The following is a 19,813-nucleotide window of genomic DNA, read 5'->3' on the forward strand; positions in this document are numbered from 1 at the left end:
TAAAAAAAAAAAACGAAAAGTAAACTGAAAAATAAAAGCGTACTGCGGCTTCTAAACCCACAGCACACTGTATAAAATAACTTGCATTGAGTTTTTTAATTAAAACAGAATGCGATGTAATTGAAAGAGAAGTATAGCAAAGGCACACAACAAGAAAAATGTGGGTAATCAAAATATAACCCAGCAATTTAAACTCTACCGAATCTTCGGTTCACTCGTTTCAGCTCTTTACATTTTCTCAGCTCTAACTCAACTTTTGAATTTGAAAATAAATTTCCAAAATTCACGCTTGCCCGGCGCGAGTCTTTCGGTAGTGGATTTATTTGGGGGAGTTTAAAACCCATATTATGCTCCAAACTTAGTCTCTCAGTTACATGATGCTCCAATGGATTGATTTTCGTCTTACTCGCTGGCAACCGGTATTGTTCTGATTTTAAATTGTTTGGTTTTCTTCCGTAAACCCCGTTTCGTTGATTTTCCTTGTTATGCAACAGTGAACACGACTTTCTTAACAAATCCTTAATATTTTTTCGAACGTCCTCGATCTTCGTTTCCTCCGACGTTTCTACCGGAAGTAAAGACTTCATTGTGACGTCACTATTAGGAATCTAAACCGAGCAGCAACAATTAACAGTTCTGGCAAATACATCACGGAGTTTAGGATTTTTTTAAATAAATATTATCTCCATAATAGTATGGTTGGATAAGATGGATATCGTATTTCCTAATCGCGTTTCTAGCAATTAACAACGATACTTTTAGAAAACTGGACGATATAAGAAATTGAAAACATGCGCCATCCTATATTCCAAAATCGCCTATGGTATAAACATGGTATAAATATATACTTCTGCAGACTAAACTACAATAGAATCTTTTTACCTTACGCTGTATAATTGCGTTGTTGTGTATGACAATACATTTAATTACAGAACGAATTAATTAAGACTTAATGATGCTTGGCGTCATGTTTATGTAACGTATCCAAAACAACCTCTACCAGAGTGCCACTTATGTAGTTATAACTGTTATAAGGGTTAGGCGAGTGGGGAATCGTTTATATCCGTCGATTAGTTCAAAAATAAATATAAAATATTGCCCGATTAGGCGAGTTGCGCTATGGTGAAGCTTATGTTTCACGTTCTGGTCCGTAACATGAAAAATTAACACGATACATGGTTGTTTTGTATTGTTTTGCAATGCCATGCAGTTGCCACGTTGGGGCTGTTTTTTTGGTCTTCTGTATAGGCTACTATTATAAACGCGGTACTAAGGCACTAACCTTAGGACACACACATTATCTTCGTTTCTCTTTGTATCATTGCCTCACATTTCATGCGAACTGCATTGTAACTTATCCAGTCTAAATTTAGTTGAATTTTTATTACTTTGATCGTCAATTATGAATTCTCGATATAATTCAACAATATATGAATGACTTACTTTATCCTCGCGTGGCCGGAAAACGACAGTCGTCATCACACGGGTTTAACACCTCGTGCCAGCTTACGAGTTACCATATATGTTACTTTGTGGGTGATTTTTTTTTGGATTTTTTCATTTTTTTAGGTAAGGCTGATAATTTAGACAACCCATTAGTGACCACTGGGTTGGAGCAATTGTTCATAAGTGCCTTGCCCAAGGACACATACGCCCACAACGGTAGCAGCGTCGAGCCTTGATTTCATTACCTCTGGGTTACAGGCAGGCGCGCTAACCACTATACCACGGCGCCGGACATATATTTAAGTTTTCTTGTTGTTTCGATAATAAATGAATCCACCTTTTTCGTGACATAATTTTATAAATATATTTTAAAATTGATCAAAATAGCGAATTATTATTAAGTTGCGGTAAAATCGACCAGGATAATTAATTATGTCGAAAAGACTTTTTCAAAAACGGTGAATGCCCGCAAGTTCACAAAGCATGACAGTTCGCGACCTAACCGTAAAGTTTGTGGTCTGGCAGTCGTCTCTTTTTAGTAAGGAGAACTGTGTATGCTGTCTCAGTGTTTAAAATTTAAGGCGGCAGTAGTTTATATTATATAGAACAAATTATCGCAAACCAAAGTATATCGGTAGCACAAACTGGCTGAAATTTTGTTTCGTAATTGCGGCGACGAAATAGCCAACGGCACTGTCTGGATAAAAATGCGTGGACGACACAAGGCTCTCGTATAGCACAAAGACTCGGGTTAATAGACCACTGAACATATAGAATTATTCGATTTTACATGTGTACGTTGTGTTATCATAATTTTTTAAAAGAGAAAATTAGTCTAAATGTATAGGCAGAGTTATATGGTTGTAAAACTTGGATTATGGTTGTGAAACTTATATAATATATTATGATGAAGCAGAACCTAAAAATACTAGGTGTGTTTACATTAGAACCAAAGCTTAGATACTGATATGTTTGTCATAAAGTATTGAGTTCATAAGACTAAAATATTGTGTTTAATAGTAATGGATATTTATTTACCGTATAATGGTTTGTTATTGTTTAGTACAACTTAAGCATGCCATTGTCAGCGTAGGATAAAAATTATAAATTTACAATGGATATTAAATGGTCTTTGTCTTTGTTTGAGACCAAGGGGTTGAGAAGTATTGTGTTATAAATAAAGCTTAATATTCTACAACGTTAAAACCTACTTTTTGGGGATGCTGTTTAGACCATGTACTATTTTTTTAATAACTTTAATTGTCTATTCGAGAAATGAAGAGACAGAATATAGCGACAAAACAAAAGTTGTATAAACATGCTAACAGTTAAAAACATATTAACATTTAATTAGAAGAAATGAATGTAAATGAATGAATGTAACTTACTTTTATCCTCGCGTGGCCGGAAAACGACAGTCGTTATAACACGGGTGTGTACCTCGCGCCAGCTTACGAGTTACCATGTATGTTACTTTGTGGGTAATTATTTTTTTTTGGATTTTTTTCATTTTTATGTATGGCTGATAATTTGGACAACCCATTAGTGACCACTGGGTTGGAGCAATTGCCGTTAAGTGTCTTGCTCAAGGACACATACGCCCACAATGGTAACAGCGACGAGCCTTGAACCCATTACCTCTGGGTTAGAGGCAGGCGCGCTAACCACTACGCCACGGCGCCGGATAGAAACTAAGCGTGATCGCTACACCTAGCAGAAAAATAAGCCATTTATGTTTAATTATTTTTAAGTTAAACTTCTAATAGAAACAAGTTACTTTCACTTGATGTAAAACCATTTTGTCTGTTATAATTGGCCATGAAGTATATTCACATAGGGTATCCGTATCATAATATAAGTGTTTTAGTTGGGGACAGGCATGTATCGCATACCTATGTTTGGCACCTATTTTTTTCAAAACTATCATTTCTCTAATTCAGGAAAATACTAGATGATTGTGACATCAGCAATGCTTATTATGTATCATCAATAGTAGGCTTGTACACTGTGTATCCATTATAAAGATAAAAGAAGTGGAAATTATTAAAACATGAGCTCAAGAAAAGGTGTGTTGCCTTAAAACTTCTTCCCTAATAGGTGTATTGTAAAGTACTCATCCAAAATTAACAATGATATCTATGTTTGTGTTATATGGCCTTTTTGGTTACTTCGGTGTAAAAACTAACTCTATTTCCACATTTTTATATGACATGCATGGTAGCAGAAGTATCTGAAAGAGAACTAAATGTATCTTTACGTTTTATGTTTACTTTGGTTTCAGTTGTATTTTTGGTTTCAGGCATGTTATATTAATCATTACTCATTAGATTGGAATGCCAATCAAATTAACTACTATGCCAAATAAACTGTGTAACAGTTATGGCCTGGATTAATCTGGGTCAAGCTCAATTAATTGTTAGTGGTAATTCTTTAGCTGGTTTCTAGTGACAAATTTGATTTCAAAATGTTTTGAAGCTCCCAGTGATATTATACGCAGTTTAATTGCTTAGGTTTAAAAAAGATCTTTGTGTTGAAAGATTAATATGGAAATGCATGAAAAAGTGTTGCTATATTTATCATCACTGGCCTACAAGGTCCCCTATGGGTGGTTATGGCTATTAGTATTAATATATCTTATGTAGTGGTTAAACAGTTTAGTTTAACTTCCCTTTAAACTTATGCCAATTCAAGCAATATATATTATGTAAGTTTATTTCTGTTAAGTTTTTCTTAATATCCAAATATGAATCTTGCAGTGCATTTGTTGCCTTGGTTAAGTTTAAGTGTCTTTGCTTCTCATTTTCAAGTTCAATATTAACTTAACTATCAGGTGGTCAGACCCATATGTGGAAAAAAGTTTTATAATCCTTTGTCGACCGCCTCTAGCACAAACTTTCTTTGTAATATTTGTATAAAGACCCATAGTATGCACAAGACACCTCTAAGTCTGTCTCACTCTGAACATTAGTTTTTTCATAAACAAAGCAAATAGGATTACACCAACACAAAGCATAACTTACTCAGTACAATTAGTACTTAACATCTAAATAAAAACAAACACGGATAACTGATGACGAAGGGAAATTCCTGTTACATTTCAACTTGTTTTGCTGTTTTGACATTTGTGCAGATCATTTTAAACTTTTGTAAAATATTCATAATTGTTATTGAGAGTTACTTTCGTCATGTGAAATTATGAATGTATTCTCTTTCATGCATTTTTAATGCAGTGTTTAATGTATCCACGAGACCACAGCCTACAAGCCATAACTCTAGTAGAGAGATATATCTAGTGAGTCCAACAGCAAAGTAAAATCTGTTTTAGGCGTCAACGTATTATGAATCATATTATGATGTATCAACTGTTTCAAAAGTTAGGGTGACATTGACACCCTAGCTAGACACCCCTAATGTTACGCCTATGCCTTCATACTGTCAAATTTTTCATAACTTGCTTTGACATTGGCTACATTATAAATACCCCCAAGTGTTAATCAAACTAAATCTTAATTCCTAATATTTTCGCAGTGTTAGCAATACAAGCACGCAAGAAGAGGTCAAAACCAAAACGAACGGACAAGATGAAGAAGAAGGAACCAACATTATCCAACCATGCACACAGGTAAATTAACTTATTCCATCCAAATGTTCATGTGTCTTTGATTAAAATTTTGGTGACATTGTTAAAATGCAGTTACAATTGTCAAATACAGTTGTCTGGGTGTTGGGGTAATCGCCAATCCCTAAAATGAGACACATTAGATTAGATTACGTACCATGACCAACCTCACCCACATAGAAAAAAAATAATAGAAAACAGTTGTCAAACATATGGAACCTCTTTGATTAATTTGAAAAATGTAATATACTTTGGCATTTGGCTATACTTGTTTGTATAGACTGTAGACACTGAACATCAAAGCAGAAAAATTTCTAAGCAAAATAATGGGTGTTTAAAACATATCATGTCACAGTGACATTGTCACCCCTTGCCCACAAGTAGGGGCGATAACCCTAACAATGCACCTATGCTGAGAAACACTGACATAAAACCTAGTTTTTAATCTCTTATATTCGTCAGCATCCCATGTGATGATTCACGTGGAACATCCGACGAGGAGGATCAGATTGAAGATGAAGAGTTGCGAGGATCGGACGATGATGAACAAGAAGATCCATCAGACTATTGTAAAGGTATGTAGTATTTATAAGTATAATATATATATATGATGTAAGGGTCTGGCTCCATGAACACCAGTTAAGGGTCTGATTGTCAGAATTGATTACAGTTATGTATATGTTGTTGACTTGTTGTCCATTTAGGCCATCTTTTTTGAAATCATGGTGCTCTTTAGTCTGTGTGACGGTTGTTGTAAAGGTATGTATGTGTGTAAGCAGGCGTGGTGAAAGGCACCTGCGGTTGACTATAATGTTCTATCCGTCATTGGATATATTAGAGACCCGGTGCTGCAAAAATGCAACAAACAAAAATAACATCTCTTTTACAATTGGAAAAGTAAATAAAAAGTTCAAATAAATTGAACTGCATTCTTGGTCTTTCTACCTAACTGTATTACCGCTGGCTGAATTCTAATATTGTAGAATTTAAGTTTTGCCATATTGAATAGATTTTGTCACAGATTTAAGTTATTCTATTGATTGACTCCATGGCATTCAGGTCCCTTAACAGGAATTAGCTAAATCTGCTCGGCTAAATTGTCTATGGATTGGTTGGGAAGATTTAAAAACTATTGTTTTACTGGCAGTTTCCTGGATAATTAATTTGCATTTGCAAAATTCATTCAATCTTCATATTAAAAACACTAAACTCCCTTTAATGTAAAAGTAGAGCTGAATAAATTACATACGGCCTCAATATATATAATAGGTACTTATATATCTTGTTCAAACAGAAAATAAATGAAATTAATTTCCAATAATTACAAGGCATGTGTATTTATACAGTGTAATTACGAAACAGTGTCCTGATAGTTGCTATGTTGAATGCCTTGTTGTGTAGCCAGTCCAAAGCAAAGAATTGATCAATAGAATTAAACAGGAACCTTGTGTTGAACCCAGGAGACCATCAAACCATTCTTTCCCATTCTTTTGTATTGTATCAAATTCCCACAGGGCTGAAAATTCTGCGACATTTACTTTATCTGTATTTCTGTATATTAGGCTACATGGGTTGTGTAGGTGCTTCCAAGTTGTTGTTTTGTTTGTTTGTTTTTATTGTTCTATGGCGACTATATAGTTTCATAAATATTGACTCTGTGACTAGACTAGTTTAAAGTCTTTGTTAACGAGAGCGATTCTCCTATATGGCGAAAGGTGTGTTCATTATATGTACATAACATAAAGTATATACATATCATTTGTTTGTTTAATTACAATACGGAAGTTTAAGTATAATACACAAATCTAAAACAAAGAAATCATTGACTAAATGACAGTGGTTATACAAGGTTTATGGGTTTAAGCTTTTTGGTGCAAAATATACATTTGGAAGTGCGATTTAATTTAGTTTACTTTACCTGTATCATGATTTTGTCTGCGACATTAATGAATAATGACACATCTGTGTAAAGTAGCCATGCATTTATTGCGCTATACAAGGTGGTCAAGTTATTTTAAACTTAATGCTAAACCTATGGGTGACATTTTCTAAAAATGTCCCAAATGTTTTGTACCAGCACTACCAAGAGAAACTTTCCTATTTCTGAATTTGGCAATGTATTAAAATCTGTGCCTGTAGTACAAAACGTGACCTTATTCCAGCGGAATGACATGTCACAATGTTGATACTAAATATACAGATTAGAGTCAACATGATATAAATATGGAATATTTTAGAAAACCATGTTGCTGTTTAAGGCATATGCTCAAGTTATTACATTTAGTTAGTACATTACTACCAATTAACCTGCTACTATGTGTGTCCAGAATATTCATATGGTATCATAATTGATTCCAGAGCATGCATACACTACATACCCATGTTTTTTTACACTACATACCCAAGTTTTAAATAAAGTTATGTTGCAAAATCAAACTAAATTGTCCACTACCAGTTATATGTATGAACATTTTCATATAGGGATAGGGTATTATAATTGATTCCAGAACACATGCAAACATGTCTACTTTCCCTTAAGCATACAGTGTTATATAATGTAATGTAAACCTGTTTTATTAGGTGGATATCACCCGGTTAAAATCGGAGACCTTTTCAACAATCGCTATCATGTTGTACGGAAACTTGGATGGGGCCATTTCTCTACAGTGTGGTTGTGTTGGGACATGAGGTAGGTTTCATATGATTTTCAATTATCCCGTGCATCATGGTACAGTGAACATGTGTGTTACTTGACACCGATAACCATGGAACAACTCAAGTTCTTTGTTTGCAATGCTTGCAATGTCTATTAGCTGTGAAATTGGAATCTAGTTTTAAAACATGCATTTTGCTGTGTTGAACCTAAAATTTATGCTGTATGTTTCCCATTGTATGATGATTTGGTAATCTCCACATATTGCTACTTAGTACTTATGCCAGGTAAAGGTTAAAGCAGTCCTGAGAGTACTGAGACCTTGTAATGGTTCATTACACTCATGGTTACGTCATTGTAAATGTTCCCTTACAAGTTGACATTAGAGTGTAGACCTTAACTTCAAAACTTTGATTCAACGCCAATGACTGTGACATGCAGTCGCATTTCTCTAATTTTGTCCTAAATTTTAAACTTTTATGCATTGTTATTGGTAGTTTAGCTTGTAAAATACATTGAGCAACAATGTATTATTAATGTATTTTAATTTTAGGCCAAATTCTCTTGGTAAAACATTTCATATGTCTTAGGTCGAAAGTGGTATGTGTAAAACAAGTTTTAAAATGGCCATTTTTCCTCATCCTAATTGTTAAAAATCACGATCAGGATTCAGGATATTTGGATATTATGTGCTTAAGTTGTCCCATCTTCCCCACAGTACTATACTTCTATACATCATTACGCGAACAGTATGATTCTGTCCTGAACTGAACTACTGTCTTCCCCTACTCTACCATACACTTTACATGTTCACAAACGTATAATACTTTATTTATTTCATCAGAAACAAAAGGTTTGTGGCGATGAAAGTTGTCAAAAGCGCTCCCCACTACACGGAGACTGCACTTGATGAAATCAAACTTTTAAAATCGGTAACTTGTGTTTCAGTATAAACTAATCTACCAGATTACAGTTCATTTATTTGCTTAATAATTTTGATGTCCTTTAAGTAGTATTTTTCTCTAAAGGGGTTATTTGTAGCTTATATTTTAGAACCAAAAAAAAAGCTTAAATGTTCGTGTGATGCTGGTGTTTGGAATCCTATTTTTATAGTGTTGTAACAACTTAAAAGGTTTTTAGCAAAAAAATAAAATTAACTAATATATAATATATATATATGTATAAATATGAAAAAATAAATAAAATGTAGAAAGTTACATACAAAAATCCATTCTACCTACTTAGTAGGGTAAATTGTTCTTTATGTGTGTTTTACTTAACTAGCTTGTGTATTCCATGTAATATAAAATGACCTTTGGTTGCTTATCAAACAGTTTGTAATGCCTACACTGATGTGTGATGTGAAGCCATGTTATCAGAACAGTCCCACCAGCGCAACAACAGTGCTGGCTGATAAATGATAAACAATTGAATTCACATTCGTTTAACCCAACACACAACAATGCATTTCCACCAATACAATCTCAAACAATATTTAATTTTAATCCTAAATAGCTTTAAGTGTCTATATTGAAATGATGTGTAAAGCAACATAAGGCCATAAGGGTATATTTCAACTTGAAGTAAAAACTAGAATGGTATATTTAATGAAAATTTTTGTAGTTAGGGGTTATTTATTTAATTATGTAATTGTCATATTACATAATATTTATTATTTCTATGTCGTAAATATACCATTTCTATATCGTAAGGTATTTAGAAGCTATTCTTAGGAGTTATTCATTAAATATTTATTTATAGTTTCATATAGACATAATATATATAAACTTCATTATTTCTATGTCGTAAATATACTATTTCTATATCCTAAGGTACGAGACTCTGACCCCAAAGATGGGAATCGAGAGAAATGCGTTCAACTACTCGATGATTTTAAAATCCATGGAATGAACGGAACGCGTATCCTTTAGTTTATTTACTGAATTTTATTCTTCTAAAGTCTGTGTCTATATATTTTTGTATACAAGTCTGATACATATTTTTTTTATTTTATATATATATATATATTTTTGTTTTTTTAATAAAACAAACATTAAATTTTCTTTTTTATTTTACCAAGAAAAACCTTTTTAATTTCAATACCTTGACTTAACTATAATTTTTTACATTAAACCAATTTACCAGAAAGTTATAATCTTGTATATTATGTTCCTTAACCACAATCCCACAGACGTGTGTATGGTATTTGAGGTACTAGGACACCATCTACTTAAATGGATTATAAAATCAAACTACCAAGGAATGCCAATACCTTGTGTGAAAAGTATCATCAAACAGGTACGAGCATACTGCACTGTATGTGTTTTTTATTCTCTAAGTTACAAGAAAAAAATGTGTTTTTTGTTTCCTAAAAAAAACAGTTCTAAAAAATAGGATGTTTTACCGGCAAAAAAATTGTTTAAAAAAAATTAGGGAATTTGAGTTTTTCCAAAAAAAAAACAATTTATTATAAAAAAATTAATAAACCTTGCTGCAAAACATATACATAAATAGTGAATCCTAAGTTTATAGGCCTATACCATGCATACTGATTACTGATAGTACATTAACAAATTATGTAATGCATTACAATATATTAATTTATGTGTAAGTTACTCAGGCTAAAAGACAAAAATAATTACAACTATATAGTAGGGTGGGGGAAGATGGGACACCTTTTCAATCTATTTTCTTTTCCAATTTGGTAGTAAACAAACATTTAACGATTTTTTAAACTTTATCCTCAGGGCTCCCATAGACCGTTGTTTATTGTTTAAAACATGGTCAGGATGTTTAGTTATTATGTGTCAAAGGTGTCCCATCTTCCCCCACCCTACTATATAAATATATTGCACTGTTAATATTGTGTAATCATTAAATTTTATTGTAATATTTTATCTAGTAATAAATCCTTGTGTTGCAACAATTCAATCATTATTATAATTTAAACATCATTTACATGAAATTAAATGGGTGTTGGGCAATATTAGTAATGACTCATTTATTACACAAGCTGTTACTTTAATTAATTTAATCTCACCTTTGGTACTTGAAGATTTTTTGAGACAGAAATACAATACTATTACCAACATTAGCATATATTTAAGTATAAGGTTTTTATTTTGTGTATTTTAGTATTTTTGAGTAGTTTATGGTAAAATTACACAAATACAGTTTTCCAAAAACTTTTATTGGTTGCAACAATTTTTTGCATTATAAAAATAATCAGAATTACAAACCATTAATTATTAAACCAGCAGTATAAAACCGGAGCAACTTATAAGTTTTATAGGCTATAAGAAAGACTTCTCATTTACAATTTAGGCGAAATATATCTTTCAACATAAAAAAAGATTGGCTGGACCTTGGTTCCCTTGGACTTTGGTCTTAATTTTTGTTGGTCACATTTTATAGCACCAGATCCTTAGGTATTTGGGTTTAGATAAAACAACATTTCGTTGAACTTTTAATAAACATTTATGTAAGAAATGTCTTACAATTACCAGGTCTTACAAGGGCTGGACTATCTACACAGCAAATGTAGCATCATACACACAGATATAAAACCTGAGAATATTTTACTCTGTGTGGATGAACCTTATGTTAGAAGAATTGCAGCAGACGCTCAACAATGGCAACAGCTTGGGGGAAAACCTCCTTCTGGCTCCCTAGGTGAAAAACATAGACGTAACTTTTTTTGAGTAAAATTTTATTTTTTTAGTTAATTTTATTTTTTTTAGTAAAGCTTAATTTAAAAAAATATTTTTTAGTAAAATTTGGGTTATATACTGATATTGATGAATGATTTTTTATGGCTTTAAATAATTCATGTTCACCCCATTAATCTATCTATTAAGTAACTTATTTTATACCAACTTTAAAACTTGTAAAACCAATTTCCCATTCATTACAGTGAGCACTGCACCTCAGAGCAGACAAACTCAGGTCAGTTGCTTTAATTTCTTAATAACCGTTCACTTTGAACATAATACGTAGTTTCTGACCTACTTAAGTGTCACTCAATGAGCTGACAGTCTGTTATGACTCACATAAGGCCATCTTTCCACCCACATATAATTGTTATCTCTTATAAAAGCTAATATTGACGTCATTGTCTTTAAATGTTTGGATATTTTTGTGAGAAATCCCATTTAGACAAGTATTAGTAGTAATTATTCTGTAATTTTAAACTATATAGCCTATATAATAAACAAACAAATCGTTCTGTTGTGATTCTTTTAGCATAATAAATGAAAAAGTTTAGGCCTAATAATTATTAAATCTTTAAAAAAAGTTTTTTGAACCCGAAAGTGTTTTGTTTCAACATATTCATTGCATTATTACAACATTTTCAGGGCCAGAAAATTTCAAAAAACAAAAAGAAAAAAATGAAGAAAAAGGCGAAGAAACAACAACAGTTGCTGAAAATGCAAATCGAACAAATAGAAGAAACAGAAAGAGAAGGGAAACCTCTCATGGATGTAAGTTTTTACTTGGTGCTTAAACTGTCTATAAAATCTTGCGTTTGAGATGTTTTCCCCAATTCAAAAGCATCAGTTTTTAATTTGTAATGTAAAAAGAGTTCATAATTTTTGCAGCAGTGGTTTTTTCTACGAGGGCGAGGTTTATCCTAAATCACATTATTCCGAAATTCATTACTACTTGGCAGCAGCAAGATTTAAACAAATGTTTTTAAAAGTAGTTATTAAAATTTTGAAGCTAAAAAATCGAAGATTTAAGTATTTGCACAATTTTAAAAATGTAAAAATATGTTTCCCAAAAAACTACTTCACGGACAAAATGATCTTCTTTAAATTTTTTTTTTTTTAAATTAAAGGTTTAAATATTTTTAGACGTTACTCTCCGATGCTCCTCCTGCCTCCGCTGCATCCGGAGATCATGAAGCTCCCATTGTTCCTAATGGTGATGTCATAATAGAGGAGACAGTATTAGAGGAGGAGGTGACGGAAGATGTGAAGAGCGATCCGGAAGTTGGGAGCGGGGATGCAAAGTCCGATGATGTGAAGATGGAAAGTCCGGAAAATGTAGCGATCCCGGCAACAAATGGGATGAAGGAGGAAGAAGAGGAGGAGGTGGTGGAGAAGGATCAACGAGACAGCAGTGATGATAATAAGAGGAAAGTTGATGAACCAGGTGGGTGGTGACATAGGCACCAATCTTTTAAAATAATAATATAACAAAATATACCAGGTAGGTAATATGGGAACGTATCTTTGGCGTATGTTAAAAAAGCAACTGCTTGTGCCACATCAGGTTAGAGATGGGGTGAGAGAAAATGTGCGCCACAAATTGCATTTGGTTATTTATTTTGGTTAGAGGATAGTAACATTGGTTAGAGGATAGTAGCGCTAATCTTTTAAAATCCCAGGATAGGCTATTGGTGTGCATGTTTGTTGGTTATTTGTGTGTTTGTGTTTTATCTTATTCTTACTAGTTATTTTTCTTCAGAAAAAGAGGAAAAAGAAGAAAAACTAGAAGAACAGATGGAAAGGTAGGGTTGACAATTTATTTTACTTATTTTTTCTGGGGTCCTTGTTATAGGGTAATGACTAATGAGCCAATCCTGGCCTAAATCCTAGGGCTCATTGCGTGCCACTATGTGGGACCTCACTCACATAGAACAGGATAGAGATCCACGTTACAAGACCTCAATTCATACCAGATTTGGTTCATTTGACTCAGTTTATGTTTCTACCCAGATTAACAGTAGATGACACAACCACGGAGGTTGCCACACCTCAGAATGGAGAGGTTTTGCAAAATGGAGTGGACAGGTTAGTTGTGTGTATTCTAACTTTGAAACTTTATTCAAATGAAAGGTTAAATAAATATTAAGCATGCAAGTCGAAGAATCTTGTCCTACGAAATGTAACAGACAAAAGTCCAACCAATTGTATACAATTGATGGTCCATCTTTTCCCTCTAATTTTTGTCCCATTTGGTAGTAAACAAAAAACACTAAAATAATTAAAAAAACTTTATCCTCCTAACTCCCATAGACCGTTTTTAATTAAAACATGATTAGGATATTTGGATATTATGTTCTAAAAGTGTCCCTATCTTCTCCCACCCTACTATATATAGTCAATATAGTCAAGTGGGGTATTAAAACAATGGGGTACGTGGGGTAAGAAGGGACAGCCCCACTTAGCCAATGTGTATGATAAACATCGTTCCTCCAGACTAACATGAATGTTTTAACACAAAACTTAGTGAGAAAAATGAAAGTTTGTGAATATTGTCTTTTAATGCTCCCTCCCTACTATATTATTAATATTAATTGTTCATTAAACAGTTCAATAAATGAAGACAAGCTTCGACCTGGAAGACCCGGAAATGAAAACTTTGATCGTAATAACAGAGCTGTTTCATCGGACAGGTAACTTGGTTTTAGAGTAGCATCTTGTTTAATAGCTGTAGTGTAGGCCTATCACACTCAAGTATTAATACATCAATTGATTTTTGTCAGCTATGTTTTCGTAGCACCAGATCCTTACTGTACTCATTTACACAAAAAACTCTATGAGCACCAGATCGCATAATTTATAACAAGTAGGCCTGTCACCTTGTGATAGTAAAACTTAACATACTAAATTGTCACCAGTGTATTCTGTGTTGTTGTTACCAGGCATAATGTAATATATAAGTTAATAGCTCTTCATATATAACATATTCTATTTCAATAATACACTGACAATGCCATGTTTGTGAAATATATATATTTTATTATACAATTGATTAGACTTGGTTTTTGTCTGATACTTTTTCCAGCACCAGATCCTTAATGTTATTTTTACAAAAAAGGCCGTTTTAAATTACATATAACTCCCATACATAAAGTCTGTAACTTTCAAAAGTGGCTCAAGAAATAATATTGTGAATTTTAACCGGGATCCCTCAGAAGATAAATAATTTATCCGCTCGAATCCATTATTTATCATCCACTGATGCAGTTTCATCCTTAAATTACTTTCATGCTTGGGTATCTAACTTGAAATTTGTGGCATTCATGTTTTATTAGTTTGTGGCTTCTTTGTATATAAACATATATTGCCTCTGACATAGAGGCCTAACATTTGTATGTCAAGATACTCATTAATTTTAAAGGAAAATTTTTATGAAGGCAAAACGTAAACATATTTTTTTCACGTTATTAGCTTTTATTTCCGAAATAGAATGACCCTTGCACTATCACCACTGTATAGTGTTTATTTTAAGACAGGTTTGTAAGCTATTAAATTGTTTTTATTTAGCTGCTATATGGGACTTTTCTTCATAGAACAATATATTATTAATTTGTGGTGGTTTGCTTAACTGATTTTTTAGATTAGTTTTTGAGGTAAACAGCTTATCAGGTATACACCCCCGGTCCCTTTTTCAAAACATACAATCTTTATCTAACCGAGTAAAATATTTTCTCAAAAAAAATAGTTTAGAGTTGAACGATTCTTGTGTAAAGAAATAGAGTCAGGATCTGGTGCTACGAAAATGTAACAGACAAAATCAAGTCCAACCAATTGTATTGATACAGATCCTTACTGTTTTCCTTTTATTTATAGTTTTTGTATCCAACTTATTTTTCATTCCAAATTTTTAATAAACTAAAATTGGTCAACACTGCTTTCAAATCTTCACTGGCATCACTGTTCCATCCTCCATACAGTAGCCACACATCCATGAGCAAGGGAAGTGACTGGAGGACTTCTTGCTCCGCCAACGATCTTCTCGTCAACATTCTCGAATCTGAGAATCACGACAAAATCAAAGTAAAGATAGCAGACCTCGGAAATGCTTGTTGGGTCGTAAGTCATTTGAAGTCAAATATTTTTATTCTCTCAATAAAAGTAAAGTTTACAAGCCTTGTTGTGAGTCAAGTATTCTTAAAAGTTTTCTGAAGTTTTTGTAGCCAAGGTCCTGGTATTTGGACTAGATTTGGCCCATTACCTTAAAAATTCAAAATATTCCTAATAAAAGTGAGGTGTACAAGCCTTGTTGTGTACAAGCCCTTGTTAAAATATCATTCTATTTTTTGTGGGTGACTTTCCAAAACAAACAATTGTTTAAACATAATGTACATGATGCTTTACCTGTCAGTTGACCATAGCGTTAAAAACATTACGAACTATCTATTCTGAGGGGGGTGAGATCCTATCAAAGAACTAAGATTTAGCTGCCCAGTGTCTTAAAAGGTCAAATATTTAAAAAAAAAAGAAGTTTGGAGCTTTTTATGGCGTGTAGACAAAAATTTAATAATAGGTATTCAAAAAAAAATATTTTTTTTTGATATACAACAAAGTGTATGACTTTTTTGTTTCTTTGTATGGTGTGCAACATTTATGGCAAAATGACATTCACTCTGATAATGACCTGTATAGGACGTTAAAATTGCTAGAATAGCTTCATATATCTAGCTATATTTGTACCTTTGTTATTTAAATGTTATAACCTCATTACAACTCAATTTAATTTCCCCATATTTGCATTGCTTTCAATTAAAAACCCATAATATGATGCAACAATCACCATTATTTGCAGAACAAACACTTTACTGAGGACATACAAACAAGGCAATATCGTAGCATTGAGGTTTTGCTTGGTGCAGGTTATGGACCACCAGCCGATATATGGAGCACAGCATGTATGGTGCGTAACTTAGTATGCCGTGTTTTATACCATATGTAAAAAACTGCTGTAGTCATATAGTAGGGTGGGGGAAGATGGGACATCTTTGACATATAGTAACCAAATATCCTGACCGCCTTTTAAACAATTAATAACGGTCTATGGGAGTCGTGGGGATACGATTTTAGAATTCTTAAAATGTTTTTTGTTTACTACCAAATGGGACGAGAAAATGAAATGAAAAGGTGTCCCATCTTCCCCCACCCTACTCTATTATATACTAAGACTTCTTTAATTTAACAATTTGCTCCCATGCTTAAAGGTTTCCACACCTATGTCTTTTATTTAATGTTTGAACTTATAACATATAGTAGGGTGGGGGAAGATGGGACATCTTTGACATATAGTAACCAAATATCCTGATCGCGTTTAAACAATTAACAACGGTCTATGGGAGCCGTGAGGATATGGTTTTATAAAAAATCGTTAAATGTTTGTTTACTACCAAATTAGAGGAGAAAATAGATTGAAAAGGTGTCCCATCTTCCCCCACCCTACTATATTAAGCTTATTTTTTCAAACTCAAGAAACATGTTTTTTTTTTAATATGGGGTGATATTGTTAAATTACAGTTAGTCAACAAACATAGAAATCTTAATGATTGTTGATGCAAATGCAAAATATTCTAATAATGTTTAGTTTTATTACCCACAAAAAATAAATTACCCAGAAAGTAACATACATGATAACTCGTAAGCTGGCACAAGATGTATGAAACAGAAGACTGCCGTTTACCGTCCACACAAGATTAAAGCAAATTACATTCATTCATTTTATATAACAAAGTCTTTAAACACAGACATTTGAACTGGTAACTGGTGATTATTTATTTGAACCACATTCGGGGGAAGACTATTCAAGAGATGAAGGTGATTGACTTTATCTATTGAAGCAATTTATTCCCTCAATAATATAAAATTCTGTTTTGGGTTTTTTTTATACGTCTTATCCATTAAAACAAGTTATCCAAAAATTCTTATCAATCTAAATTCTGTTTATTGTTTCTTTATCCAAAAAACTTATCTTAAAAAACCTTAAACTAAAAGTTATTCAAAAATTTTTTAACAATAAAATTTCTGTTTAAATTTTTTAGTTTTTTTGACCTTTTTTTTAACTTATCCAAAAACTTTCTTATAAATAAAATAAATATTGTTTACATTTTTTTAAATTTCATATTTTCATTTAAAAATATTTTTGGAGTGCGTGCTTTAAAACTAAATGATACCTGGTTCAAGGCTCGCTCTTACTAAGCATTTTGAGCCAGTTTGCTAGTACAGACATTGGTATTATTTGCTGAAGGTGTTTCATCTGACCCAACAGAACTATATAATTGTTTATACAAACAGTGTGACTCCGTCCTCAACTAATTGAACTGCTACTCTATGTAATCAAGACCAAAGATAAAATCTTGCTGTTTATATTACAATAAACCTCTATGTTACATCATAGATCACCTGGCTTTGATCATAGAGTTACTTGGTTATATACCACGCTGTATGTCGCTTACCGGAGAATATTCCTCCCTATATTTTACCCAACAAGGTTTGAAATTGAGTTGTGTGTGTTTTTGCATGTCCAGATCATATTGCCCTGATCATTGAGTTGCTTGGACACATACCACGAAAGTTTGGCGCAAGTGGTCATTATTCTAAAGAGATTTTTACCAAGCGAGGTATGTTGTGGGTCTTGTTATTTCTTTGGCTAATACTGACTTCTGCCTGGTAAGTCTGCTGTGTTTGGCAAGATAATATGCTTGTACTAAAAACTACTGTTTGTGAAATACTGTAATGCACAAGTTTTTTTCATGCATAAAAATCATAAATCTTGACTTTGCTTTTTTGTATGCGTTACAAACTAACAACTGTATTTTGGCATGAAATGTTAAACCTTAAATCCTATAGCTAATTTAATAAATATAAACATTAACTGTTAGTGGTGGTACTGTAAACAGGCAGCTGAAAAACTCTGCCTTTTCATAAAAATCTATTTATTTTGTTTAAAAAATTTGTGAGACTTTTCTAATGTACTTGAGAGATAACTTAAAGTTAGTTAGACAACTATTAAAGTGTTGTGTCAACTTTCAACCATTCTCATTACCATCATAAACAACATAACTGTTTTATCCCAAAGGTGACCTATGTCATATACACAAGCTAAAAATTCTTTTTTTAAAGGTATTTTAAAAAATATTTTTTTAAAAGTGACCTACGTCATCAACCTTTTGTAAAAATCTAGGTCATTTTTTAGGTAAAAAAAAGATCTTGTTGAAAAAATGTATTTATTTTAATAAACTGTTACAAAATGTGTGCAATTTTCAAGTATTTTTGTGATGAAAAAGTGTTTTATCATAAAGGTGACCTACGCCATATACACAAGCTAAAGATGTGGCCTCTGCGTGATGTCCTGAAAGAGAAATATGAATGGTCGGATGATGATGCAGAGCAATTTGCTTCTTTCCTTTTACCAATGCTGGAAGTAATCCCTGATAGACGGGCGAGCGCATCTGACTGTTTAAAACACCCATGGTTGTGCACGTAGTGACAAAGTAGATACCATCGCACACATTGTGTAAGATACCACGCCAAAGGTTGAGTTACAAATGAAAATAATAATGTAGCAATTCGTATTCGAAGCTTCCATATTTCGTCCATCGCAAAACTTAATGCAAGTAGTGGACAATTACATATAAAGTCGATAGTCTGCAGTTCTACTGTGTGAAATATCAATATTAAACTTCTAAACCCACTTTACCTTATCAAGACGCATTCAAACTTAGTAGTCCATAGTTCTACTGTAACGAAATGTGGTATTTTCATTTACAAGCTTTTTAAAAACCTTTTTTTGTAAGATGCATTATAACTTTACCATGTAGTAATGCTGTGGGAATTGTTATAATTTCAACATGACAACTTTCAAGCCACATTAGCACCTGACATCTATTACGCCAATTATTTTCTATAGCAAGTGTTCATTTTGTACTAATACTTTCTTTTGCGATAAAAGCGGAACAAAAAGTGAAACTTTCACGGTTTGTAAATAACATCTCTTTTAAGTGGTGCTGTTTTGTAGAGTAGTAGTTCACGGTACACGCCTGCTTTTTACCAAGCATATAAATGACGTGTTGGAAATTGGTCAAGGAATTATTGCGAGCTACTAAGCTAGCTCTTTGTATCTACAGTGTGCGTAGGCAATTGCTTTTTTTCTAGCTTTGTCTTCGTTTAGTAAAGCTGCTATGTTTGTGTTTTGCTGTTGCATGTCTGAATAAATGAGTTTCACTTAAAAAGAAATTTTGTTTGGAAAAATTAAATGGGGTGGGAAAAAACAATTTGCACAGGTTCACCAATTGAACCTGTTTTTCTTTTTTAAGGTGGTTGTTGAAATGTATTTTCAAT

General features: G+C 32.8%; 1 protein-coding gene across 2 annotated transcripts; it reads left to right on the plus strand.

The window, feature by feature from the left end:
- The first annotated feature begins 3,354 nt into the window (after positions 1–3,354).
- LOC149740821 (SRSF protein kinase 3-like) lies at positions 3,355–19,708 on the plus strand. 2 transcript variants are annotated; one of them, XM_089872833.1, is made up of 19 exons: positions 3,355–3,512; positions 4,975–5,068; positions 5,528–5,640; positions 7,646–7,754; positions 8,563–8,650; positions 9,551–9,638; positions 9,910–10,016; positions 11,225–11,390; positions 11,632–11,663; positions 12,074–12,199; positions 12,572–12,872; positions 13,188–13,230; positions 13,439–13,513; positions 14,035–14,118; positions 15,403–15,541; positions 16,275–16,382; positions 17,221–17,290; positions 17,871–17,963; positions 18,775–19,708. In XM_089872833.1, exons 1-19 carry the CDS (start codon positions 3,497–3,499, stop codon positions 18,957–18,959), a joined length of 2,037 nt encoding a protein of 678 aa, XP_089728959.1. In that variant the 5' UTR covers positions 3,355–3,496; the 3' UTR covers positions 18,960–19,708. The 2 variants fall into 2 exon arrangements, with proteins under 2 accessions (XP_089728959.1, XP_089728958.1); XM_089872832.1 differs by lacking the exon at positions 17,871–17,963 and adding an exon at positions 18,001–18,093.
- Positions 19,709–19,813: the final 105 nt, after the last annotated feature.

The sequence above is a fragment of the Ciona robusta genome, chromosome 2, assembly GCF_009617815.1.
Source record: "Ciona robusta chromosome 2, ASM961781v2".
NCBI lineage: Eukaryota > Metazoa > Chordata > Ascidiacea > Phlebobranchia > Cionidae > Ciona > Ciona robusta.

What these genes read in the sequence shown, in the direction of transcription:
- LOC149740821 (XM_089872833.1), top strand. An exon ending in ACCTCCTTCTGGCTCCCTAG is followed by an intron (nt 11,391 to 11,631) that starts GTGAAAAACATA and finishes CATTCATTACAG; the next exon opens with TGAGCACTGCACCTCAGAGC. An exon ending in CTCAGAGCAGACAAACTCAG is followed by an intron (nt 11,664 to 12,073) that starts GTCAGTTGCTTT and finishes CAACATTTTCAG; the next exon opens with GGCCAGAAAATTTCAAAAAA.